Source organism: Sinohyriopsis cumingii, chromosome 2, assembly GCF_028554795.1.
Source record: "Sinohyriopsis cumingii isolate HCF-2022 chromosome 2, ASM2855479v2, whole genome shotgun sequence".
NCBI classification, from domain to species: domain Eukaryota; kingdom Metazoa; phylum Mollusca; class Bivalvia; order Unionida; family Unionidae; genus Sinohyriopsis; species Sinohyriopsis cumingii.
Genome location: NC_142962.1, coordinates 150,259,227 through 150,287,053, shown reverse-complemented (window position 1 = coordinate 150,287,053; position 27,827 = coordinate 150,259,227). Strand labels below are relative to the sequence as shown.

General features: G+C 35.9%; 1 protein-coding gene across 1 annotated transcript in view; it reads left to right on the top strand.

The window, feature by feature from the left end:
• Nucleotides 1–27,827, top strand: part of LOC149806076 (uncharacterized) — a 39,662-nt gene that overhangs the window by 6,005 nt on the left and 5,830 nt on the right. Inside the window, exon 3 of the mRNA XM_089950949.1 lies at nt 23,918–27,189. Coding sequence (XP_089807075.1) covers nt 27,111–27,189 — 79 coding nt within the window. The 5' untranslated portion in view covers nt 23,918–27,110. The remainder of the gene's footprint in view (nt 1–23,917; nt 27,190–27,827) is intronic.

Genomic DNA, 27,827 nt, shown 5'->3' with positions numbered 1-27,827 from the left:
GACATACTTGGCATTTCCGATCTTATCAATACAGTAATCGATTCTTGGTAATTGGTAATGGAAATGAATCTGTTTTTGTCAAAATATTCACTTTCTTATAATCAGTGCATATACGGAAAGTTTTATCTGGTTTTGGAACAGGTATGCATGGAGAACTCCAGTCACATTAAATGGGCTCTATAAAATCGTTCTCCAGCAAATACTGAATTTCTTATTTCAAGTATTCCTGTTTGAGAGGGTTCATCCTGTACGGGTGATGTTTCACAGGTTTGGAACTTACAATTTCAAAGTCATGGAAAATTGTCTTCGTTCTTATAGGAAAAGCTGGAAATAAGTGTTCATATTCAAATAATAACTGTTTAGGTTCATTTGTTTCTTGCACTTGCAAATGTGAAAGTTTCTGGTAAAGATTTGTTATAATTTCTGAATTTCAAGATTGGTCACTTGAATATCAGTAGAATCCGATGATATTCCTTCAAATATCTTCACTGAGTGACACAGGTACAAATAAATTAATTGCATGTTTAACCTGGCTATCTCTTTAAAATAGTCCTTTAGCATGTTTATGGGGCAGAGTTGTCTTTGATTTCGCCTCCCAGGATTATTTATGATATAATTTAAATCATTTTTTTTCCTGTTAACTGTGTAGGGGCCATACTACTTGGCCTGAAGAGGATAATGTGATATGGGCAAGAGAACCTTGACTATCGCCACGTTCAAAACTCCTTTCGTTCGAGTTTTTATCATATCTTCACTTCGTCTTTGATTGAATATAGTGGAGATTCGCTCTTGTGACCTCACAAGCCTTTGAAAACATTTGCTTAAAATTGGAAACATAATCAAGACGATTAATTTCATTATCTTCATTAGAAAGAAGTTTCTCTTTCAACAACGTCAATGGTCCACGCACAGTATGTCCAAAAACAGGTTCAAAGAGACGCAGGCTTAAAGATTCTTTAACTGATTCCCTAACCGTAAACAATACTACATGAATGCATTCATTCCAATCTTTAACCGTATCAACACAATATGATCGAATCATATTTTTCAGGCAGAAGATTTGAATTGTCGGATGCCTAATTCCTACATAACTTAATGGAACATTCCAGACATTAAATTTGAGCCTTGGTCAGACTGGACAGATGTGGGAAAGCAAAACTGAGCAAATGTCTTTATCAAAGCTTTTACTATTGTTTTAGATTTAATATTCCTCAAAGGGATTGCCTCTGGAACCTTGCTGGCACATACATAATGGTCAATAGGTATTGGTTACCTGACTTGGTCTTAGGTAAGGGACCAAAACAATCTACCATAATTCTGCTAAATGGTTCCTCAAAGGCAGCAATAGGTTGTAGATGAGCCTTATGTATCTTCTGATTGGGTTTTCCTACCATTTGACAAGTATGACAAGATCTACAGTATTTATCAACATCACTTTTGATTTTTGGCCAATAGAAGTGATTCAAGATCTTGTGATACGTCTTATTAATCCTTAAATGACTAGCATGGGGAGTTTCATGGGCCAGATTAAGTATGTCCTGTCGGTAAGGTTTTGGAAATACAATTTGATAGTTCATTGACCATTCATTAGCAAGTAGGTACCTCGGGTGGTCTCCATTTTTCATAAGAATTCAATTTTTAATGAAATAACAGACATGAACTTCTGGCTTCAGTTTCACTAACGGCCCCTTGAAACAAATTGCAGATCTCATGATATTTTTCCTGTTCGACGACAAGTTATTTCCGGTTATCACCCTGATTAGAATAAAGAGAATGTTTAGTTAAAAGAGGATCAGTGTGATGAATGCCTTTTTGTTGATCCAAACAAGAAGTGACTTCATCAAAAACCTGACCAATACATATGTCAGTTATAGGAATAATTTCCTTATCAACATCATTCTCAAGAGCTTTCTATGACATAGCTCAGGTAACTGCACAAGGTGGGAATAAATCAGGGAATTCTTTTTCAACTTGATCGAATGTCTGATCCAAGCAAGGTTTCTCAGTCACAAGTGGATTAATCACAACCTTATCTTCATCTTGGTCGTTGCATAGTAATAAATGAATGCCCCCAACGGATGAAACAGACAATGTGCCGACTGTCACTGGTCCTAAGACAAAGTATGATGACAAATGTACACAATGGAGAGTAACATTAACAAAGCCGCATTCTACTCCCTGAATAAGAACACTCTCATTAGAAGAAGACTTCTCAGAAAAAAGCAAAGTACCTGGCAATAAAAGACTCTGAGAAACTCCTGTGTCCCTTAACATTTTAATAGGGATAAGATTGGCCGAATCACCCAAGAGTGATATAGAACGTTTCGATTTGAAAGGTTCATAATTCTCCATAATAAAATAAGCTTGATGTTTCTTAGACTCAACCAATGTATTACTTTGAATATATGACCATGACATTGACCTCTTAGAAATAAGAGCATTTGGAATAGGTCTGTCTTGATTCTGATGCCTATTTTTTTAACTCGTAGCAATCAGAAGTAACGTGTCCTTTCTTCTTGCAATAGGTACACGTAGGATGAGACAATGATCTTTGGTCAAGCATATCTGAAGCTTGATTTTAAGAAGTTGTGCCAGTTTGAAATTTAGAAGGGCTTGTATTAGGCTCCAGTATTTTTTTTTTCTGCCAGAAGATTATGAAGTGGGAACCTTATTTACAAAAGGAACTTTATGAGTTAAAGAATACTCACCAGCAGCACGAGCAGCATTATCCAAGGTTTTGATCTTATGCTCGTCAAGATAAGTCTTAATGTCACTATGGACACAGTTTCCGAACTCGTCAAGTAATATAAGTTGTTTGAGCTTTTATAATCTTGTTCTGCTTCTTTTTTTATAGATTCTGAATGTTTGCTGATAAGCTTTAGGGACTAACTCAAAATCTCTTAAAACGCATTCCTTAATCATAGTAAACATTTTGGTGAACTGACAGTGAACGGTAAATATCAATAACTTTATCAATAAATACACATTGTAATAACTGAGTCCAATACTCCCAAATACATTTCAAAGTTTCAGCAACTTTTTCATAATAAGAAAAATATGTGTACATCTTTTTCTCTAAAAGGGGGGACTAACCTAATATTCTTTGCAACATCGAAACTTAAATTTGTTTTTGATGTGGGAATGTGCTGTTCACTTGCCTGCTCAATTTATTTTATTCTAAATTGATATTCCCTCTCTTTCTCTTTCTTCGGTTTGCATGTGTTCTTTCTCCTTCTCCGATTGTAAATGCATTTGCTCTTTCTGTAACTGTATTTGTTCTTTTTGTAACTACAATTGTCTTTCTCTCTTTCTTCCTTATCTAACTCCATTTGCATATTTTTCTTGTAAACGCATTTGTATTTCTTTCTCTCTTTCATGTCTCTTTCTCTCCTCATTTCATATTGTAACTGCTTTTATTTTTGCTTTTTTATCATTCTGACGTTCCAGGTTCAACTCCAATTCCATCTTGTATTTTGATCCTAATTCCTTTACTTTTATGTCAGAGTCTTGCACAGACTTACAGATCGAAACCAAAGCACTTCTATCCAAAACATTCTTTTCTACCAAGTACTGCACCACAGTATTTTTTATTTTTTGCTTAGTTAAAGAAGCCTTGACCTCAGGAACGTCATATTTTCTGGCAAGTTGATTAATTCATCTTTTTTCTGTTGAAAAGGTCTAATTGGTACTCGGTAGGACTTGAGAGAAAGGTTTCCACTTTTGATGATATTTTAGAAAAAGCTTGCTGATTTCTCTATAGATTTAAAAAAACATGGGAAATTCAAATTTCAAAAACCAAAGTTTTCTGAAATATTTCAGCCACAATTAACAGATCCGAGAACGAGGCCTCAGTTGTTATGTTCCGTGTTTAGGCTCTAAAAACAAGAAACAAAAGAAAGAATAGCAACAACAAGCTTTGAAAAATTTAACAAATAATGTATTTCCCTGGAGAAACACCATAAAAAGGAAAAATATCTTACGGTTTTAAAAATCAAATCCAAAATTAAAAAGAATAATCCATAACTTAAATTTTAGAAGTCCTAGTCATGAAATGTTCTAATGAATTCAAGTATACCACACCTATACATTTTTATCGCCGGTGAGAGAGTCTATTAGAACTAGATATGCTGTTGTTAGCAGGTTAGTATCAACACGATTATCTACCATTTCCAACAACGTCTTTTTACCATAATCGTCCTTGCCGAGTACGCGAAATAGTCGACATTTAGCAAATGTGTCTTTGAGCGTACGATGTTTGAGAACTTTGTGTTTTATTGTTTCAGCTAGTTTGTAAGACTGATCATGAATCTTTTTCAGTCGCTCTTGCTGTGGCAGTTTACAACCATGATATTTCATTTGTATAAGGTTAGATTTGTCGATCGACAAACTGTTTGCTTTATTTAGCTCAATCAACGTATTTAACAGCAACTTTTTTACTTTTAATCGTTTTTCCTCACAATCACTGACATGACAGTATTTGCTAATTATATCAAAGTCTCTGACTGAGCATTTTAGTTGAGGGCCTCTCATTCCTGCATCTCTAATAATGTTGTCACTGTTCTCGTTTAAAAAGGGTGAATTTAAAGTTGCTTTTTTTCTTCATTCGAACAATTATATTTATCACTCTTGCTTCCTCAACACTTTCTGGGTTTAGCGAATCAACATCAGCTATTTCGGTCTCCGTTTTCGGGTTGGGAATAAAAAAAGACATTATATAATACACTCACATTAAATCGTCAAGTGCATATATCGGAAACGTCGCTGAACCTGGATGAATACCCTTCGTGTTGGCAGCATAAATCCGGAAATACGAGCACTTGTTTGTGGTTAATGCAGGATCAAGTGTCAATTGCCGAAAATAGTAATATGATGAGATGCCGTATACAGCATAGGACATTCTGAATTATCATTCGATCCTTATAATCTCCAGATATAAATGGTTCCGAAAAGAAATTTTGATTTATCTGGCAGTTCAAATTTCGATATTGCAATGGCTTCTGGACATCGTATTTTGATCCCGAACTCACTCATTTCTCCGTCTGTGGTCCACTCTGGATCTTCAGATGCAGCACTGCTAAACACAAACGCATAATGAGGATCATTATCCAGATAATAACATGACACATTTACATAAAAACCCAATTGATTATATATAGCATGAGCGAGATGTGGAATATAACCGACATTACGTTTGAATCTTTTTGTACTACCACCAATCGCAAGCGATTGGGCAACAGTATCCACGTGCTGTTTATTTACAAGATCAGATGAAGCAGCAGGTAAATACTTAGAAGTTATCTTATTAGCAACCATATCCATTGCACCTGTAATTGTGCCACCGGTTTGCTTAATGTAATTTTAATCAGCAGCTTTACTTGACATATCAAAGGCTTTACATTGTATTTGTTGCATTAATTGATCTCGAGTCAACATAAGATTTATTTGTTATATTAGATGCAGTGGTTGGATAATATGTAATTGTTATTATATTAGCGCTACTATTTTAATCTTACACACAAGTCATCGTATCACCGGAACTTATTGCAAAGTTATCCTTGACAAACTTTTCATTTGTTACAAATTCTTTACTGGTCGACGTTGTTTTATCGAGTTGAGCATTAAATATTAATTTACCGCCTATATATATATATATATATATATATATATATATATATATATATATATATATATATATATATATATATATATATATATATATATATATATATATATATCTTGTTATTATTGACCGTGCTAAGCTGTGAATAACTTACTGCTTGTGTGTTAGTTACATTAACAGAAGGGCATTCGGTTTCCATGTTTATTATTTTCCACTCGTATTGATATTTCCAGTCATTTTCCCACCTCTCAGCGATACCTTGCTGTTATCTATCGTGTTAAGTTGGGCGAAACTTACAGCTTGTGTGTTATCTGAGTTGATAGGTGAAAATGTTTTTTCAAGGTCTAGCACTCTCTTGTCTGACATACTTAAGTTACCAGTCATTGTAACTCCAGATTGTTTGAGATAGTTTGTTAAGTCTGCGCCAGCCATGGTGGTAGTAGTTTTCGTTGTTTGTTTCTGTTGAGCTGTTGATTTACGTACCAATTTTGTTTAATAGCCCATTCTTATCATTACTTCGCTATAAAACGTAACTTTGATCGCCTGATAAAATTAAGTTTTATAAAATGCAGTTTCAAATCGAATGAGCACAATTAAGTTTGACAAGGAGCGATTAATAAAACATCAACACAATTTCGACCTAACAAGTTGTCATTATCTGATAGCAGGGCGAACCGGATCAAGCAAAACTAACCTGCTGATGAATCTATTACTTAACGACATCTTCAACTGCGAGAGAGTTTATATCTACACAATAGATCCACATCAGGACAAATATAAGCTACTAAATGAATGAAACGAACAACTAAAATATGAACTTGGCGCTAGTTATGATATATTTATCATAAAACAACCTGAAGATCTAATTCCGGTTACAGAGCTAGATTCGGTGAGCATATAAGAAATTTGTTTGATTATATCCCGCTCAGCAACGTCAAGATGGATAAGATAAAATCTTATTTATCACTGTCGAACAACAGAAAATGTAATGCAGTTGATCTAGCACAAGGTTTCTATAACGTCGATCGATTTGTTGTTTTGTATTATTCACTGGACTCGACAACAATGACATCCAAACATAGGGCGAGAGCAGTGGACAGATGTATTAAACTATAAATTTGCAGAACTGTATTATAACTCTACTGGCCAAGGAAAACACAATTTCTTTTTATTTGATAAGCTAGCACGAATTAAAAATCATATGTTTACATGTGGAATATACAATATTGTCGACTGTGAAAATTTGTCTAACATATAGTTATAAAAATGGACTCGAATCAAATAGAGGTCCTAAAGAAAGCCGCTTTTACGAGCAAAGTTGAAAAGGAACATCGTGGACTGCAGCAAAAACAGCAGAAGAAACTACCAGACGTTTAGACCTGTGACTGAAGCTATACTTGACAAACAGCCAGATATGTATGCGGTATCACCAGAAGATCCAAATTAAACAAAAATTGTTGGAGAAAGGACTACTTGGAATAGTTGAAGAAGGACGAAAGAATGCTGCTGAAAAAATATTAAACAAATAGGGGATGCTGTTGCACAGCAAGCTGAGATTTTACGAGACAGTGGAAGAGTAGATCGAGCAGAAGAACGACGAAGACAGGAGAAATTTGATGCTACAAAAGAGCAAATTCGATTCAACGATATTGAAAAAGCAATGAAAATCTGCAATAATCTTACAGATAGCTAAATTATGGATTTTGAAAATGATCCATTTAAATCAGAAAAACTTATTACTGTAGGTTATATCAGAAAACTGGAAGATGCAGAAATTGATGAATATATCGAATTAGCAACAGATATAACAGTTTTAAATGAATCTGAATACCTTGATAATATCCATAATTCTCAATATATTTTAGAAGATTATGATCTTGTTGAAAAATGCAGAAAAAGTAATATTGCTGAAGTGTATATTACCATTTTGGAAAATATAAAAAAATCGACAGAAAAATATAATGGCAATACTAAATTACTTACAGTAGTAAAAACGTATAAACATGTATCTGTGCAGCGGGACAAAATATTGCAGTGCGAAATGCCTGGCACTTGTCCAAGTGCACACATAGCCAGCGATATGGATATAAAACAAATAATTTCTGAAATGGCACAAACATCCGAAGCTAACGCGGCGTTGATAAAAACAACACCAAAAACTACTATCTCCGCCTGCGAAGAAATTATTAGAAGATTAGTAACTAAAATGCGACTTCAATCCGCGACGCGATTTGTTGATGCTGCGGAGTTCTAGTGGACTGTTTATAGTCCGTAGTTAACTTACGGTAGTTTGCATTTTTATCTAACAATAACGGATAAAGAATGTCTACCAAAAATTATCTTGACTTGACCGATGAAATACCAACAAATAGCTCGACAACATAATTTGAATACGCTGAGTATCTTGACGAAAACTCAAACGAACCTAACGAATTGATCATCAGGACGTTTAACACATGCGATGAAGATGAGTTTGTATTACCGCATAAATCCGTAAGTGAAGCGCGAGAAAGTATAAGAACAGCAGCAGGTGATAATATTGCTGCTGGTACTGAAGTATCACTCGTGAATAATAGTTGGAACTTGTTTAAAGCGCAATATATCAACTAGCTAATCGAACCTTAGAAGATAGTATCATGCACCTGCCAATTGCAAGCGCAATTCTTAACTTCGTTTCGGTCAAGATGACTATTTACGATCCGTTGCAACAAATATACTTTGGTTTAATGGTACAGGAACCGGAGATGCTATTACAACCGAATTTACTTATCATATTGCAATTGTAGCTGGAGCTGATGCTGCTGATCTAGTTTTAATGAGAACGTTTCTTATTAATAACGTTTTAGATCTTGGAACTGCTGCACCTGATGCAGATGCAAATAAGTTGCTGTAAGAACCTCGTTGACTGCCGCTTGTAATATTATTATAACTGCGGCATCAGCTGCTGATGCGGATGGAACTGCAGTGTTAGCAATCGTAAACAGTATAATAAATATAATAAAGATTATAAACAAAGAGCCTAATGAAGGTTACGCTAAGCGACGAAAATGTACAGATAGCTCTGGTCAAATAACAATGATGCTTCACTTAGCACAATATCCGTAGTTTGCAGAGACTATAATAAGGTATTTCGTGTCATAAAACATACACTTATACTTGACCGATCAAAACGATTGTTTGAAGAAACTGCAGGTGTCGCTCATGCACAATTTAAACTTTTACGAATAGCTCTGTGGATGCCATGTGTCGCTCCATCGGTCGATGAAACAATCGAACTTGAGAAATATTATATTATGCAAAATATGTGATGTGATCAGATTTTGATTTTTAACGTAGCTTTAACAATTTTTCAGTCATATCGCTACGATGTCTGCAAAGTGGCAGTTTATAGTGATGTCTAGTACTGGGTCATCATGCCACAGACATGTAGCATGATGTCCCACCCAGTCACATTATCCTGACACCAGGTCGACCAGTCCTAACACTAACCTCTTAATGCTGAACGCCAAGCGAGGCAGCTGTTAGTACCATTTTTTAAGTCTCTGGTATGACTCGGCCGGGGACCGAACCCACGACCTGCCGCATCCGAGGCGGACGCTCTAACCACTAGGCCACCGGAGCGGTTCATGCAAATAAGATTTATCAAACTGCAGTACCAAATTCAACCGATTATACGAGGCGTTTCACAACAGCTCCCTCCGAACAGTTATCAAGGCATGTATTTATCGTGTTTCAACGACAAGATAGACATGGAGATCAAGCGCAAAACAATTCCGTATTTGATACTCCACATGTCAGACGTGCATTTGTCAGAATAAATTATAAGCAGTATCCCGAACGAGCAATCGAATATAATTTTGCAGGTAATGTTGCAGCATTTGCTTACAGAAATGTATCTCGTACTCACAAGTATCTTGTGGAGACAATTGAAAAGTATTAGGAAGCTGATTGCGGATCTCATTTTAATCGGAGAGTTTAGGGACCTTTAATCGATTTTTCACATTGACGCATCAAAACATTCAGAGAAAGCTCTTGGAACAATATTGAGGTTATACAAATGCTGGAACAGAATCAAGGAGCTGTTAATTATTATGCTTAAGCTCTAATTGTATCTAATAGGTTGACAATTGATGCTACAAAGGGCAGAATGACTGTCCAAGTGTGAATGTTCTGCACTTGAAGTGCTTTCCACTTTACCACAAGCGGAGGAATGTATTGAGTTTTTATAAAGTGATGGAAATGTATTGATTTTCTAACAAAAGGCAGAATGACTATCCAGGAGGTAGAATTGTATCAAATAAAAGAAAAATAAAATACGGCGAAACATATTATTCATTAAAGGAACTTCTCGCCGGTACAAGTAACTAAACCAACACAAGCTATTGTTAAACGACAATCTGTCTCGCTGAAGATTTCGGAACGCAGAGGGATTCACAGCTAGCAAAACTTCTGCTAACACAAAGACAAATGAATAAAATGCGACTGCAAAAACCTTTTATCTTAAATTTAAAAGCAGCACAGGTAATGGCTTGAAGGAAAGAAATAAATAGCGGATTTCTGGGACATGCACTGGCGACTATTGAAAAAACGGTACGACAGAAATTATTTCCAATACTTGGAACACTAGGAATAGCTGGGGGGTCTGGTGTAATATCTGGAGCAAGTAAAAAAGCTCAGGCAAGGGGATCACCGCCGATAGAATTAAACAGTAATCAGTGATTTTGTCTAACGATTATAATAAAAATGCCTGGGAAACGTAAAACAGAAACGAAACATAAAACAACTAAACAAAAGACAACCTCAATGATAGCGAACCGCAAAGATGACCAAGATGGATTCATAGGGCCGTTGTCATATTTTTGCATTTTCAAAAGATGAGTTAAGACCGTTGGCGGTCCAATCACAATGCCAACAGCTGCAGCAAACTGTGTAATAAATATTCAAACTCTCAGCGACAGATCTGGCACGCGTTGGGTAGCGCTTTACAACAACGATTATTTTGTTTCGTTTGATCTCCCTCCAAGTGATGTTACAAAGGTAGGTGTTATCATCAAAATAGTATAAACAATCAATTACTCTTCTTATCAACTTAAGCCAGTCGGAACTATAGCTTGTCGATATTACTGTGTCATATTTATCAAACAAATGTCCCATTCTAAAGGACTTGGTGATTTTCTGAAATTTATATTGCAATTTACACCTAAACCAAGCTTGAAAAACGATAAAATTTGAATTTTATTTAAGACGTAAATGGATAAAATCAATAAATATTAACTCAAGTGCAGATGTAAAAGAGACATTATAAACGAAACTATGGAAACAACTAAAAATAACAGAGAAGTACTGAAACGTGTTCCGTGGCCCAAACAGAAAGAATGTTTCTTAAGCAAGCTAAACTGAGTGACTCACTACCTGGAGATTAAGGAATGGAAATATTTCCTGATGTAAATTGACGATTAAGTCATAATAAAAATGCAAAGCCCTTCATGTAATTGTAAAGCTGACTACGATCTTTGCGTAGAGATGGATAAAATAATAACTTACTGACAGTGTTGTAATCAGCGATCTGTAATCGGATCCGGCTTAGATATTTAAAAATTAATTGACACATTACTGAAATCCAAAGGTGGGTGGACATTGCCTCATCATAGGTGTACTTGTCCATTGAATCCGCCCAATAAAAAACTAGATAAAAATGACAACCCAACTCCGAGGCAAGAACCATATAATTTAATTGCGATGCGTCATGACATACCATACCATGACAACGAAAACGATAAACCTGATTGTGATCGTGTTATGCTTAACGAGCTTAGAGATGTGCAACCGAGAATAATGCCAGAGCGAATTGATCGTAAGCTAATGCAAGGAATTATTGGAACAAAATATTAACTGGGCTGGGAAAGACCCGAGATGGCATGCAACTTAAACCCCTGGTCGGAGATGACGTAGTGCAGATCATTCTTGCAAATAAACTTCACAACACTCCCCCCACAAAAAAAGGTTCCTCGACGAAAGGTCGTCGCAAACTCAGTTGATGACATTTGGGCTATAGATCTTGCTAATATATCAAACGTTGAACAATACAACAACAGTGAAATTGTACCTGATGAACGTAGTTGATATGCATAGTAAATACGCGTTTAGTGTACATGTTGCAGATAAAGCAGGAAAAACTACAACTAATGTGTTAAGGGATATTATTATCAACATAGAAAGAAAACCAGATACAATTTGGACTGATCACGGAGCGGAGGTTTTTAATTAACAACTCGAGCAGTTTCTAGTACAAAATAACATCAAGTTTATCAGTGGAAATGATGGGAAAAGTGTCATTGTCAAAAGATTTAATCGCAACTTAAAAAAATAAAATAACACTAACCATAAAACACTTGGAATGTCGCCCAACAAAGATGTTCATAGTCCAATATTGGTGAATGCTGGTAAGATGCAAGTTTAAAGTCGGTGATCGTGTTAGAATTTCTTTAGTGAAGAAAACATTTGAAAACTGATTTACTCCAAACTGGCCCGAGGAAGCATTTGGAGTGGATAATATTTTAACAACAATACCTGTTACGCATAAACTTAAAGATCTAGCAGGAGAAGAAAATACTGGATGTTTCTAAGAACGGGATAAGCAGCGAATAGAGTATAATATACTCGTCATCAAGCGAGTAATAGCAAGAAAAGGTAAAAGTTTGGTTAAATAGAGAAGTTATAGTGACAGTTTTAATAGTCGGATACCAACTAGTGAAATCAAATATCTTTAATCGTATGATGGGTAGCATGCGACCAACCAGTGACTACAATTTGTTTCGCATTTAAAAAGGACAGACTTACATTTCACTGGCCTACTTAATGATAACAAATATTGTCTTCTCCTGGAGTGCAAAGCTCTCTGCACCAGGTTAAAAATCTTAGCAAACAGAAAATCAAATTTTATATTTTTTGACGACCATACATATCTAGCTGCACACGATTCATGAACGGCTTTAACATCTCCCAAAATATCTGTTGCTGAGAGATAGTAAAATTATTTTTAAAACAAATAGCTTTGCAACATGATGATTTACATGTACCGTGATTTTGATAGATATAAACTTGTTCATCTTGAGGTACTATACTTGGAGCATAAGCAAATTTATTCTTGACGACAGGAAATAGATACATTTCTAGGTCGAACTTGACACTGCTAGCATTATTGAGATGCTTTGCATCTTCACTGTTAACAGGATTGATAGTTTTTGAGATATCAGAACTTGATAAATATCAAAATCTATTTGTTCGATATGAAAGGTTTACTGTTATGAAATGGGTTCACTGTTGCTTGACAAGGGACGATCTAAAAAGTATTTTCAAAACTAATCTGTAAATAAACTGCTAGCAGTCGAGTGCAAAGCACTCTAATTTTCTGTAAAATATAAAATAATGGATAGATTTTTTACTTGAGCTAATGTTGCACATCCTTATCAGCTAGAAGAGGTTGTAAGAAATATGTTCCGGGGAGATCACAGCGTCGAAGCTCGCTTGGAATAGAAGGAGGAAAACAATAATTTGCTCTTGCTCAAATAATTGCTCAAATACTTCGACATGGAAATATATTTGCCGAATGTGACAAAGAAACCGTAAATAAATATGTAAATTGCTGCTTGACAAACAGTGACGTTGCCTAGATATTAAACAGGGGTTGATTGATAACAAAAGAAGATTCTAACATGATTGTATTTTTGATAATGATGATTTTGTCTTACAATCAGCAACATCTTTGATTGATTGTGAACTAATGATACAATACTTTGTACCCGCTATTACAGAAGGAAATAAAATTTCTTCTTTACTTTCAATATTAGTTGATATAACAGGTTGTACATCTTGTTTAAGATTACACTTTCCTTTTCCTCGTACAGTATTTTCTTGTTGTGTAACAAGGTCCAAATTCTCGAGACGGTTATCGGTTTTAATATTATTAAGATGTTCAATAACTCACTGGAAATAATGCCATGAAGTGCATCAAACACGAACCTATGACAATAATATTTGACTTGGTCACTATTACGTTCTCTTACACATACACTCAAATAGCCATTATTTTGTATATAACAAACATTTTTTTAAAATAATATTTCTGATAATTCCTGTTGTTGGCGTGATTCAGATCATTAACCGAATGTGACTGAATTTCTCATCCCAAATGAATCTTTAGTTTTAAGATTAATCATCACTCCCAGGATATTTCCAACATAGCAGTTGTACTTTATCGAACGTTAAATATATCCTGCCCACTAACTATCGGTTTAAGTCCACTAATCATAATTATGCTCATCATTCATAATAATAACAATTTTGTTTCTTAAATTGACATTTTTGTATCATACTATTGGAGAAATGTAAAACTATAAATATAGCGATGTTGAAATTGAGTGTTATCGGAAAGAAAGATTTATTCTCGACAGCAAGCTATCAATCTACAAAAATTGCAACTGCGTTTGCTAGGTTCGATAATGGCTGGCTATTTGATAATCATCTTTTACTAGTAACTTTCTGTGCCAAATTTTATATCATCTATTTCTACCACCAATTAGATCTGAGCTTGCCACGCAAAAGGAACTGAAAAGAATAGTCCAGTTTATGTTCAGTTTTCTAAGCTAAATGTCTTTTCGGGGATTCAAGAATTTCAGCAACAACGTGACGAATTTGCTGATTTTATGTCACATCAAAATCTCGTCGAATTTTAACTGGGACAGATTTAATGTCGTTATCAGTTAACAGATTTCAGGAAATACGGAAAAAATCGACGAGTGTACAGCATCAGAATCAGGTTGGAAATATGATAAAATAACAGAACATTTTTCATACTATGAAATATAATCCATTGCGAGGTAGCTCATATGTTGAGCTGCCAACTAAAAAAAAATACTCAAAATGTTGTGTGAATTTCAAAAGAAAAGGCGACAACAAATATTTTCTATGGGCTATATTATCGCGTTTTTTTTACAGTCAGAGATCATCCTCGAGTATAGAATTATATTTGTCATGTTAACAATCTACATTTTCGTGGGGTTGACTTTCCTGTTGCTGAAAATAGGTAACACTATTTTTGTTCCTGGGTAGTAAGTGTTAATTCGTAATTGTTTATGCCTAAAAGGTAAAGACAATGGATATTATTCCCAGCAAAATTTGCTCTTGTGACATGGACAGTGATATTTTGAAATTTACCTATTTCCGATGAGAACTCGGGTGAATTTGTGTCTTTTCTTTCACATAAAGCAAAAAAAAAACGAACTACATATAAATAAAAATTAACATGTATTTATACTTAAGTAATAAAAAATAGCCACAAAAGATGTCGAAGTGAGTAGTTTTTCGAGATTCACGATTATACTGTAAATCACTTTCATGAGTCAGCATCCTAAATGTCGTCTCCCTTCATGTAATCGTTATACTGTCCATGGTAGCTGCGTTCATAGTCCAGTATATTCTGGCAGAAGCGCTAGCCTTACTCCTCCGAGTACGCTCCCATGTTCTCCTTGAATTTATCAGGATGAGCATCCAGGATATGGACTTTGAGAGACATCTTGCAGCCCATTATGCAGTAGTTCTTCACCAGAGTCTGAACAAGTTCCACATAGTTTTCGGCCTTGTGATTGCCCAGGAAGCCCCAAACCACTGCGACAAAGCTTTTCCAAGCCGCCTTCTCCTTAATAGTGAGCTTCTTGTGGTATTCATTGCACTGTAGGATCTTCATCTGTGGTCCAACAAAGACACCGGCTTTGTCCTTTGCCTCAGACAGCTTATGGAAGAAGCCCTGAAGGTACTTGAAGGCTACTGACTCCTTATCTAGAGTTCTGACAAATTGTTTCATAAGGCCTAATATGATGTACGTTGGTGGCATCAGCAACTTCCGGGGGTCCACCATTGACTCCCACTTGGCGTTGTTCCTCCTCACAGAGAACTCGGTCCGCTGTGGCCAGTCCAGCCTGTGGTAGTGCGTCTTGGTGTCCCTGCTGTCCCAAAGGCAAAGAGAGCAGGGTAAACTTGGTAAAACCGCCTTGGAGACACATCAGGAATGCAACAATTGTAATGTCTCCGATGACCTCCCAGCCGTATTCATCATGCTTTAATTTGTCCAGGAAGGTCTTGATGCTGTTGTAATCCTCTTTGAAGTGCACCGAATGAACCTGGGGAAGAGACTGATACTTGTTCCCATTAAAGTGCAGCACGGCTTTGAGGTTTCTAGTATGAGCTGTGAATGAGGAGACGCCACTCATTCTGGTTACAGGCTATTCCGATTGCCTCGAACATACTGGTCATATTGTGATAGAAGCAGAGCCCACATTGAAGGATGAAGAAGCTGAAAAAAGCTTGGTGTCGCTTCTTCAGATCTGCGACTTACACACTTTCATCAAACAAAGTTCAACTGCTTGAGCCTAGACATCGAAAGTTCGGCATTGGAATTGGTGAGACCAAGATCTCTGATCAAGTCATGGAGGTCTTTTTGGTTGGGCTAGTATGAGTTCATGTCCTCAGCTTCACCTCTGAAGTTGTCATTTGGATCTACAACGTCTTCCTTGCTCTCTGACTTGCTGCTCTGGTCTAGAGACGGCTGCTCTCTCTCTGGAGGAGTGGGTACGGGAAATCAGGGCAGTGTGGCACCGGGGCGATGGGTGTAGGAAGGTCCAGGTACGTGATAGCAGGTGCATTCTTGCCAGTCCGACGTCTGGAAGGGTCTGCCATGCGGAAGTAGCAGTTGCTTGAGTGGTCAATGGGTTCCCACCAAATTCCTGGGATAGCGAACTTCATGGCGCTCCTTTCCCCTCTGTACCATCCTACAAAAATACATTTATTTCACCCATGACTAATGTGTAAGAGATTCTCGCAACATTTTTAAATATATGATATTTTTTTCATAAACATTGAAATTATTTTTCAAAAATAAAATGGAAAACATTTACAATTTTAACAATTTTAACAAATTTTATAACATAAAATTCCAAGCAACATTTGTTCATCTTACCTTCCAGAGTTTTTTTTTTTTGTTTTTTTTTTGCAGTGTTCGCATTTGAAATGAGGTGCCAGGGGTTTGTCTTGATCGCCTAAATGCATGCCGAAATATGCCTTGTAGGCACCACACATCTTAGCAGATGCTTCCACAGAGTACTTTTACACTTTTGTCTCGATAAATTGGCCGCAGACACAGCAAAATGCGTCTGCCGGATGTTTTCAGCCTCTTGATGCCATCTCAGAAAAATGCTGATATGTATCCACTTAGGCAGCTGGAACTAACCTGAACTTTACTCAGCACTGAATCTATCTGGAATGTTCTGGAAAATAAGTAAATTTCATAATATCACTGTCCTGGTCACAAAAGCAAAGTTTGCGGGGAATAGTAGCCATTTTCTATACTTTTGAGACATAAGCAATTAATAAATAACAGTTACTACCCAGGGAAAAACATTTTTTACACGGACATTAGCGATAAAAAAAATAATTACGCGTGGATAACAACAAACTTTAACGGGCTAGTCGGAAAGCAATATAACAATCATAAGGAAAAGAAACATTCTGTGTCAGTTGCTTGCACGGCTGTAAGTACTTGATCGACATCTAGAGTATTGCTCTAACGTATAGCGGGTATTTTTGCCTGGCGAAGAGGAAAATATATTAGAATTTACAAAATACAGACACAAGATGCAAATACCTTATGTCAATGACGCAGATTTTTAGTCTCTTTTACTTCCAGTACTAGAAGCAGAAAATAACAATGATAAATCTTCGACTAAAAAAAATTCAAGAACACATTCCTCGTGAAGTAGCATATAAAATTGTCTGTGCTGTTGATAAACGTTTATTAAAATCGATAAACATTTATCATCAAGCATATCCTGCTGTCTGGCTCCTGACAAAACGTTTCTACGAGGTTGATGTCATCCTGATGTTACTCGCTAAGACAGAAGCGACGAAACCGCTGACAATAAACATGAAGCTGAATTTGCTGCAGCAAAAATATGTCATATTTGTGAGCAGGCGCTTTTGCCTCAAGATCTTATAAAATATCACTGGCATCTTACTTGTAAGTATCGCGGTCCAGCATATGACAAATATAATTTAAAATATACCGCTCCAGGTTGTATTCATGTTGTCATTCACAGTTTCAGAGGATATGATTCTAATATTATAGTTGAAGCGTGCGAAAATAAGGATATAATAAACGGTCTGAAAATTAATAGCGACGACAAAACAAAATGTATTGCTAATAACACTGAAAAGTACATGTCTGGAAAACTAGGTAAGATAAGATTTATTGACAGTTTGCAGTTTATAGACGAGCAAGTAAACGGCTGCGGTAAGATTGACAATTTGCCTGAAAATTTGGTGACAAGTCAAGCTTCTTCACAAGAAAAGGAATTTTCTTTTATGAGTAGTTTGATGATTGGGATAAATTTGATGAACAAGTTTACCTGATAAAGATAAGTTTTATTCTTCGGTTCAATGTTGATACTGTTAGTGATGATTTTCATTTTTATGCGAAATCAAATGGGACTCGTTCGGCTGCAAAAACTTCGGTGATTGTCATGACTTGTATTTTATCACATATGTGTTGTTTCTCGCAGTTATATTTGACAATTTCAGATATGTCAGCGCTGATAACACGTACTCGACCCAGCTTGGTACTATTTTGCACCAGGACTAAGCTGTAATGCATTACTAAAAAATATAGCAAAATACCACTAGAACTGTTAAGAGATCCGAACATGTTCTGTTTCATAGAGCTGGGAATCCGAGGCAGAATGAGCGTCATAACAACAACATATGCCAATGCCATTATAACATATTTACACGACTATGATAACACAGCGCCATCAAGTTTAATAACCTATATGAATATGTGATGTCTGAGGTTATGCCATATAGTGGTTTCATATGGATCAGTGAAAACAGCATTTTGATGAAACTGATACAACCGTAACAGCGGGGTGCGAGCATCCTGGTATTATTTATTTTGTTGAAGTTGATCTTGACTATTCTGTTGAGCATAATGATTATCAAGTGGGTCTAGAATTAATACTGATTAACTATAGTTTGTCATTAGAAAAACAACAAAAGTATTCGCACTGTTAATCTGTTCTTCGAAAACTATTTCCTAATCTGCTAGACAAGCGGAGATACGTTTTGCATTACACAAATCTGAAACAGGCAATTGACCATGGTGTGATACTATGAAACGTTGATCTAGTTTTAAAATTTAATAAAAATCATGTTGGAGGAGAAGTTATATCAACGTTAATACTAGCTAATGAGCTGTTGCAAGAACGGCATTCGATTAAAAAAAAGTACTTATTCAAGCTCATGAACAACAGCGTCTTTGGCAAGATTATGGAAAATTCAGTAAGCTAGTCAATTTTGAGACTGTTAATAACGTGGAACGTCGTAATAAATCTGATGATTTAGTTAGTATGAAACTATATAATGAAAATCTGGTAGCCGTTCATAAAAGAAAGATAAATTTGAAGTTGAACAAGCCAGTTTATGTCGGTATAGCAGTACTTGAGATATCAAAGAAGTTAAAGAACTGGTTTCACCATGATTTTATTCTGGTTAAGTGGCCTGATGCAGAGCTGTTATTTACATAAGCTGACTCTCTGATGTACAAAATAGAATCTGATATTTATCAAGAGTTTTGCTATAGCCGATACTTATCTGATCTTTCAGATTATGAAAAGAAACAGCGTATTTCACTGTGATAATAACAAAAACATTATAGGAATGTTCAAGGATGAAATAAATGTTATTCCTATCGTCGAGTTTAGCGGATGACGAAGTAAAATGTATTGCTTAAAACTAGCTGATAATAAAGTTAAAAACCTAGTCAAAGGAATCCAACAGAAATGTAATTGGTAAGGTGATATGATTCAATAAGTATAAGGCTGCGTTAGATGGATTTTCTAGTTATGTCCAGATGATCAAATTGTCATACAATTCAGACTGATTTTATCATAAAATCTGGTCTGTGTAATTTTGAAGATAGAAGATACGGCTCTAATGGAATCAATACATTTTTATATTGGTTATTACAGTAAATTGCGTGTGCGTGCTAGGTATAGTAACATTTTGTGTGAATTATAAAATAAAAACCACAGTAGTCTTGTAGAAGGGCATTGTTTCTGAGCCAATCCTATTTCGCTTGAAGACAATGAAGATTTCTCTGCAAGGTCTTCGAGTTTGTTAATGAATAATGAAATTGATTTTGTTGCCTCAGCAAAGTCGTTTTCGTATTTGTTTAGACTAATACGGGTGGATCTGGGAGGGGGTAAAACTTGTATAAGTACTAAATAGGGGTTTGGCTCAGAACCCTCCTTCAATGACTATTCTCGGCGAATGATCCAAATACAATCACCCTCACCAAGGCTACACCTGAAATGAAATATGTAAAAGTCTGAAATATACAACAGTTTCAAAGATGCGGAAAAATATCTTTTACATGATCTTAATAGTCGTATTTATATTTTGATGCATGCTATAAACGGCTATTGATTTAGGTACGAAACGACCATAGCATTGGCTGCAAAAGAACCCCTTGCTTTGGGTACGAAACTATTCATTTGGGCACGAAACGATTTGGGTACGGAACGACGTGGGTGCGGAATGACCTGCTTCGATGTACATAAATACAAATGACCTTTATGATAATGCTATTCGATCCCCATCTGCACCATTCACACCATCACTGTTTGAAATATCGATCAGCCCGATCGTATATAGTTTTGGAATCTATATAAGTAAAAGAAATCCTTGCCCCATGATCATACTAATAAAACTGTGCTTTCAAACATAGCAAAAAGACATAGAACGAGTGGAGAAAACTGTTTTATTTGCTACATAATGTAGACATTGGCCTACCTCTAAAACAACAACTTCGGCATGTTAGTGTCGAATGACGTTCTAACTCCTCCATCAATGCTCTCCATCGAACAAACTGGTTCCCAGGACGAACCCTTGATAGGATCCGTGCGGTTTCTCTGAGAACTCTTGCGCATTTCTTTTAGGAACGCATCCAAGGCGTCATTTTTCTTAACAGTAAATATTTAAATTACAATCAAATCCGCCTGCTAGAAGAAGATGACGTAGCCATTTATGTGGTCACGTGTGATTTTCGTAGCTTTTCGATGCCTAGAAGTTTAAAATTAAGCTCCCCTTCTTAAATGCATTTTTTTCTCGTTTATTTAACATTTAACTGATTTTATCTTCACAAATCTAGGTTTTTGCGCATTTTTTTTCCAGCTTATATTCTGACACATCAAACACGTTTCATGGTGTTTACGTTGCATGAAATTACATACACTCTGTATTATTGTGGCGTTTATAGGTGTCAATGTCAACATGAGCTAGAGTATAACGGGTCTGTTTATAAATTGCATTGTGTAGAAATACTGATATGCATTAAGAACAACATTAATAGCAACAGCAATAAAGGAGTTCGAAATCAGCTTATTCCATGAGAACCTCAAGGAATTAAGTGCATTATGTCCACTTCATTGTGACAAAACCGTTCCAGCTGTGGCCTCTAAGGTCACCGAATGGTCGATATCAGATATTTTCTTATATTATGTAAAGTGGCATATTGTATACACTTTGAATAATATGTGATTTTTGAGTAAAAAAATCAAGCTTCTGAATAGGATCTTAGAGACGAGGTGGTCGTGTGATGTTTACGTACTACCGCATGTACCTGGTATGTCTCATAAAAGGTGAACTCCAATTCGAGATCTTAACTTCGGCAGTTTTCACTGACAGTGAAACAGTTTCTTATCCCTAATATCGACTTTTATCCTGTGAGACGAACGTCTTTTTTTAATGTCAAATCAGCTACGAAGCTTTTCGATGACGTACCACCTGTTAAAAGTACTGTCAAACCACATAAATACGTACGTATACATCCAACATCCATCCACCATCCGACACATTCCCCATTTAATACCCGAAAGTTTGAAAACTAAACATTTCATAGGAACACATAGATTGGGACAATATTTATGATCAGAGTGTGTGTGTATGTGTAATTTGGACTTTTAACGATGCTTTAACAATTTTTCACACATATCGCAACGATGTTTGCGGTGTGGCAGTTCATAGTAATGTCTAACACTGCGGCATCATGCCGCAGACATTTAACAAGATGTCCCACCTAGTCACATTATCCTGACACTAGGCCGACCATCCTGACACTAACCTCTTAATGCTGAGGCAGCAAATAGTACCATTTGTTTAAGTCTTTGGTATGATTCAACCAGGGTTCGAATGCGAGACCGCCCGTATCCGAGGCGGACGCTCTAACAACTAGGCTACCGGAGCGGTTTGTTTATGATAAGAACGTTAAAGATAAAAACTTACGATATCCTCTTTCATCATGTTCCAGACTTATGATGCACTTTTAGTGATTATTGATTGTCCGGGCAACCTGCTATCCACACAAAATTTCGAATTAGCCCTAAAAATATGTATTTACAAAACAATGATCTTAATGTTTCATATGTACATAGGCATAGTCCAGCTAGACATACATTAAATTATTGTACATGCATGTAGCATGCTTAATAAATAGATGATTATAAATGGGTGACGATTTGATATTTAATTTATGAAACGAATTGAATAACGTCCAGCTTTTCCGTGCCTTGGCGAGCAAAAGCTGGACACTATTCAACGAGTTTCATAAATTTAATATTAAAGCTTTACCCATTTGAGATTCTTTTTATCAATAGGTTTTACTTAAGAGGAAATTATTTAGGCAGAGAGAAGAATTAAAAATTCGTTCATTTTGACAGACGGTGCACCTTTTAATTTTTTGTCCATAAAATATAGTCCAAGTAAATTTGAATCAGTAAAAGTAGATATGTACGTTTTTTTTTTAAACAAACGGTAAATCAAAAAACAAGCGTCCATCAGAATCAACAGAACATTTTCTAACGACAAAATCATTTTTTTTTAAAACACCAGATGATCAGTTTATATCCTGTCACATTGCTTGATACATTACACAGTAGGCTTTGAGTACATGTTTACCCGGAAATGTCACTTTTACAACTAAGCATTACATTGTTGCGATTTTCATGTGAAATAGGATTACTGGATGCATAAAGCCCCATATTTACTGTAATGTATTTGATATCGCATATTTGCAGTATTTAATTTAGAACAGTAGACTGTGCAGACGACGTAACAAATTTATTTTTGAGTCGGATTTGCATCACATATTTACTGCGTAACTATGCTATGGTTGGATAAAGTTCTGTCAGTTCGGGGACCAGTTTATATCCACATTCTTCTGTGAACAGAGGAGAGTTTATTTAGTTCTGTCAGTTATCATTTAAACCACGCTTGTATGTAGAGTGGATTCTATGTTACAGACATACAGCCCCCTCTCCACCCCCACAACACTCATCCGCCGTCAAATGAGCAATACCCTTAGTTTTACTTCTTGTTGTTCTTGTCATGGAGTTTTTCGCCATTTTTCTTATGATAACATGACATAACGAACCCCTGTCTGGTAAACAGTCCATATTCAGACAGACGAGATAATTTTTCCTCAATTTCCTTTCGCGAGTGGAGTTGAAAGATGGCCGCCAAAATGTTCATTGAAAACAAAACATTCCAGGAGGCGGGGTTAAAAAAAGTTTTCACACGATCGCAGCCATTCATTAAAGAGAATATTACACAATAATTTCATGGGCTTATTTGGACTAATGAGAATCACATAAAGTGATATGTTCCCATGTTATAATATTAAAAACATTAAACTGTACACACTATAGGCAAAGTGTACCGACAGTGATAAAAACAAGTTATCTCATGTATACTAAGTATGTACGATACGAGCGAACCTTATATTAAAACTTTTCCTGTATGGGCTAACAGCATATACCGTATGCGAAGAGTCAAAAATGAGAAACGAAGTTCGAGGATCATGAGAAAGAAGATCATATTAACTGCTACGTTACCATTCTGCATTCAGTCATCTTGTAAGTACGCATTTTGTGCTTACTGCTATTCAACTGAAAACGAGTTTTAAAAATATTGCTCAGTTTTTCAGTTTTAGAGATTGACGGAAAGAATGCCGCACATAAAGAATACCCGACCCTATCGTTAAAAGCCATAGAGAAGATTCTCTACGCTCGTGAAAAAGAAACGTAGCGGATTTTAGTCCATTGCATGTCCGTTACTATGACAGTAAATGAATCTCTCTCCCTCTCTCAAATGTATTTGATTTCCTTCAGAATCTCATCCTCTTTCTTTTTGCAGGAATATCTTGGTTCTGTCCACGGAATACGAGGCAAAGATTTCATTGGACCACGCCTGATCCTAGACAATACTGGGAATGTTATGGCAATACCCTATACCGTTGTTGGTGTCCATCTAAACACGTTTTCCACAAAGAAACATTGAAATGCCACCTTAGCCGTTTACCACAGGATTCTGATGATCGTGTCTCCGTCCATGGTGATGATAGGAAATGAGCTTAGGATAAGAAAAATATAACCTTTTATTGAAAATCTGATGAGCATAGAGACAAATCGTATAAATGTTTCGTGTGCATAATAGGCAATTAACGAAATAAGGCAGACATCAACTGGAAGAAGAGGATAATCCTAGTTCAAGTCGGATTATTGAGATAATTGTGATAATGCTTAGAATTAACGGATGAAATTGACCAATCATAATAAAAAATAAAATGAAAAATGAAATGTTTTAAGCATGATTAATGAATATCATAAAATAAGTTAAATATGACAATGACTTGCAAGTTGAAAATTAAAGAAAGACAACACAATCTTCGAAAGTTAAAGAGCATTGTAGATTGCCCAGCTATTTCAAAATGATATTTTAAAATTATGTTCATCGTTTAGTTTTTGTTTTGTTTTTGTTTTTCTTCTGTGTGTTTTTTATCATTGTTTTTTATTTTGTCTAATTTGTTTCAAATCTGAATACGTCCTTACACTTGCAGTTAATTTTCCTTTCTTCATTGACCCATACATGTAGAATATTTCATTTGTTCTAACCAGTGTGATCTTGTCCGTCATCAGGAACAGGCAATAACAAGTGTGTGAGCCAACTCCTACACCTTTAGAAGTAGAGATTTTAAATATGAAATTTGATTTCGATTGCAATGAAAATCTGTACAACCCTTTTAGAATGCGTATCCATGCCCAAGTGTGAGCTGGATAAAATGTTAGCAGTACATGTGGAAAGTTTAATCAGGGCCGGATGGAGGGGGCTCCAGCGTGTTATGAAACACACACACACACACACACACACAGGCTTAAAAAACGTACAAATACAATATTACAGTCACTTGTCACTTGATACTTGGCCATTTTTTAATGCTTTGCTCAGTTATTGGGTATTACGCATACCTTGATTAAACTCGCCGATAGACGTCTGCTTTTGTTCCCTTTTGAGGTAAGTCATGGCCCTTTTGAAATTTTGGCCCTGATCGGGCCCTCTTAATGATAGATAGTAACGTAGGAACACGTGGCTAAGCTGCAAATAGGAACATAGGTAAGTGCGCGAACAGACACATAGCAGTGGCGTCACTAAGGTTAGTGTCAACTAGTGCTGTAACTCATGGTGTCACCTCCATGGACCTCCTTCCTGCACACATTTCCAAAGTTTTATAGACAGTCATTTTGGTGTCATTCCCTCTGATGGTGTCACCCGGTGTGGTCCGCAAGCTCCGCACCCACCCCCATCCCCCAAGTGGCGCCACTGCTAAAAAGTCAGGATATAATAAATTTCGTCGACGGGAACGAGTGACGTGTAATATTAGTTAATGGTAACTTATCTTAGACAAAAATAACCCATTGAACAGTTGTCTGTCTGTATGTCACTGAATCTTTGTAAGAGAGATAGAAAGTAAACAAGTACTAGGTAGGTACGTAGGTTGAGTTCTTAATTTGGCTGAATACACAACCATTACAAACTTTCTGTATCTGTCAACTTGTCAAATCTATCAGTATGTTGTGGAGTTGATTTTAAAACTGGAACATTTTCGCCCGAGGAAAAAAAAAATCAGTTTCTTAAGGTTTGTAAATTTTTATCTTGTTCTGACTAGAAGAGCGAGAGTGATGTACAAGAACAAAAACAAAATGTTAAGAAAGGAAATAAGGTGAAGAAAAAAAAATGAAGAAAGGAACAACTGATTCAGAGATAAAAAGCTTGATGAATGGATAGAGAAAAGGAATAGAAACGGATGAAACAATATATATATATATATATATATATATATATATATATATATATATATATATATATTGGTTTAAAATACATTTAAGTATTGGGATATAGGGCAAATTGACGCAAAGGCTGAAGATACTTTAAATGAAGAAATTAGTTAAATGCTATCCACCCTTTTTTTCTTATTGTAGAATATATTCAACTGTTCTATACTCATCTGATTGGTCTTAATGTAATTAACATATGAGTTAATTAAACCTATTCAATTTCAATTATGTACGTAGAAATCAACGGAAAAGCGAGCGTTCTCTCGCTTTTTCTGACACGTAAAACGTCCGTAACCCAGTTTGTACGTAAGAAAGTATCAACATCACTTCACTTACAAACAGATACTCGTATAAACCGTCCTAGCCCTGACAATGTTCAATGCCAAAATTAAGATATTGTCCAGGAAACGTTAAATCAAACTTTCACTAAGATTAGACGAATAATCTCCCATGGACGGCATTAGTCCCGTTTTTTCTAAATGCCATTTATTCTGATAATGTTTTTTAAACCTAAGAATGTTGGAGCTGCGTAATTTTCATGACGCACTTACTCCTGATTCACAGTTGTTTGATAACCTGCCCGATTTTGGATATATACATTTGTTGTTTATATTGAATCCGATTCCATCTGCTTGTAATTTCGTTGTATGAATGGTACCTCTACAGTTGCCGGTCTACCCATTTTAAGAAACCGGCACATTTAATTCTGTATTTAGCTGTTTTTCCCTATACGGAGTAAACTATGTCAATTCATTCCTGGCTGAATTTGAAAAAAGGGCAAATTGAATTATCTACTCCTCACCAAGCGGAAAACACGTGTTTTTGTAACTGTATCGTATATACTGGCTTATCGTTTGATTGCCCTACACAAAATCCTGTGATCAAATTTGCAGGCCCGGATTGTGGACAAGTTAGTTTTCGGGTGTCTTGAATTTATGGCTTTACGGTAAGAGGGTTGTTTTGTTTTTTGTTTTTTTTTTTGGGAGGGGGAAGATGACTACGAACATGATAGATAAATGCATAATGCGGCAGCAGAAGCGAGACTAAGAGTCAAGAACGTTGGGGCGTACTGTATGTCAATACATCCGGTACTTAAGTGTTGGAATGAGTAAAGTGATGCGCAAACGAAACACATCCATTATTCTGTGTTGGGGAAAAATATGCGACTAAGTTTTGAACTCTATGCTTCAGAATTAGGATTCAAAACTTGAACTATGATTTCGTGGATCATCTGGTTTGTGTCTTTCCTGTGGTATTCAGAGTTAGTGGAAACGCAGGCAATTTGTCCTCTGGGTAAGTTGATATACACGTGGATATATACATATATGTCTGTTCTGTTGTCTCTCTGTCTCGTATTACTCATATTTAAGATTAAATTGTATTATTACAATATGGGTAAACTGTTTTATGTGTAAGACAATACTGCACGTCGGACAGACACCGGCAGTTTACGTTATTGTGTGAAATACCCTACTATACATTTATTAATAACCACAAAATGTTATATATTTTTTTTCTTGTTGTATTATTTGTTTTGTAGGGGTATGTGCTATTTGTATTTCCGTTTCCGTTTATACCTCTGTTAGATTTTAGCAATTATTTATCAGTTATAGGGAATCAGTGTTAGGAAGATAGTTCTCAACCGAGTAATTAGCCAATTTCAAAGAGAATGGACAAATTTCTTAAAATGGACTACCCGTAATATCTTAACATAGGAAATTATCTAGGTATTCTAGGTATATTTGCTTAATAATTTGAGATAGGAATAGTTCTTTATAAGGAATAGTTCGTTATAATGGGTCATTTGGCCATGTTCTATATTGCATGACGCGAAGCAATATTATTATTCGGCTTGAAATGGCTTACTAGTGAATCAAACAAAAAGGTGTAAGAAGAAAAACCATATAAGTCATTAGTTGACGAAAGAAAAT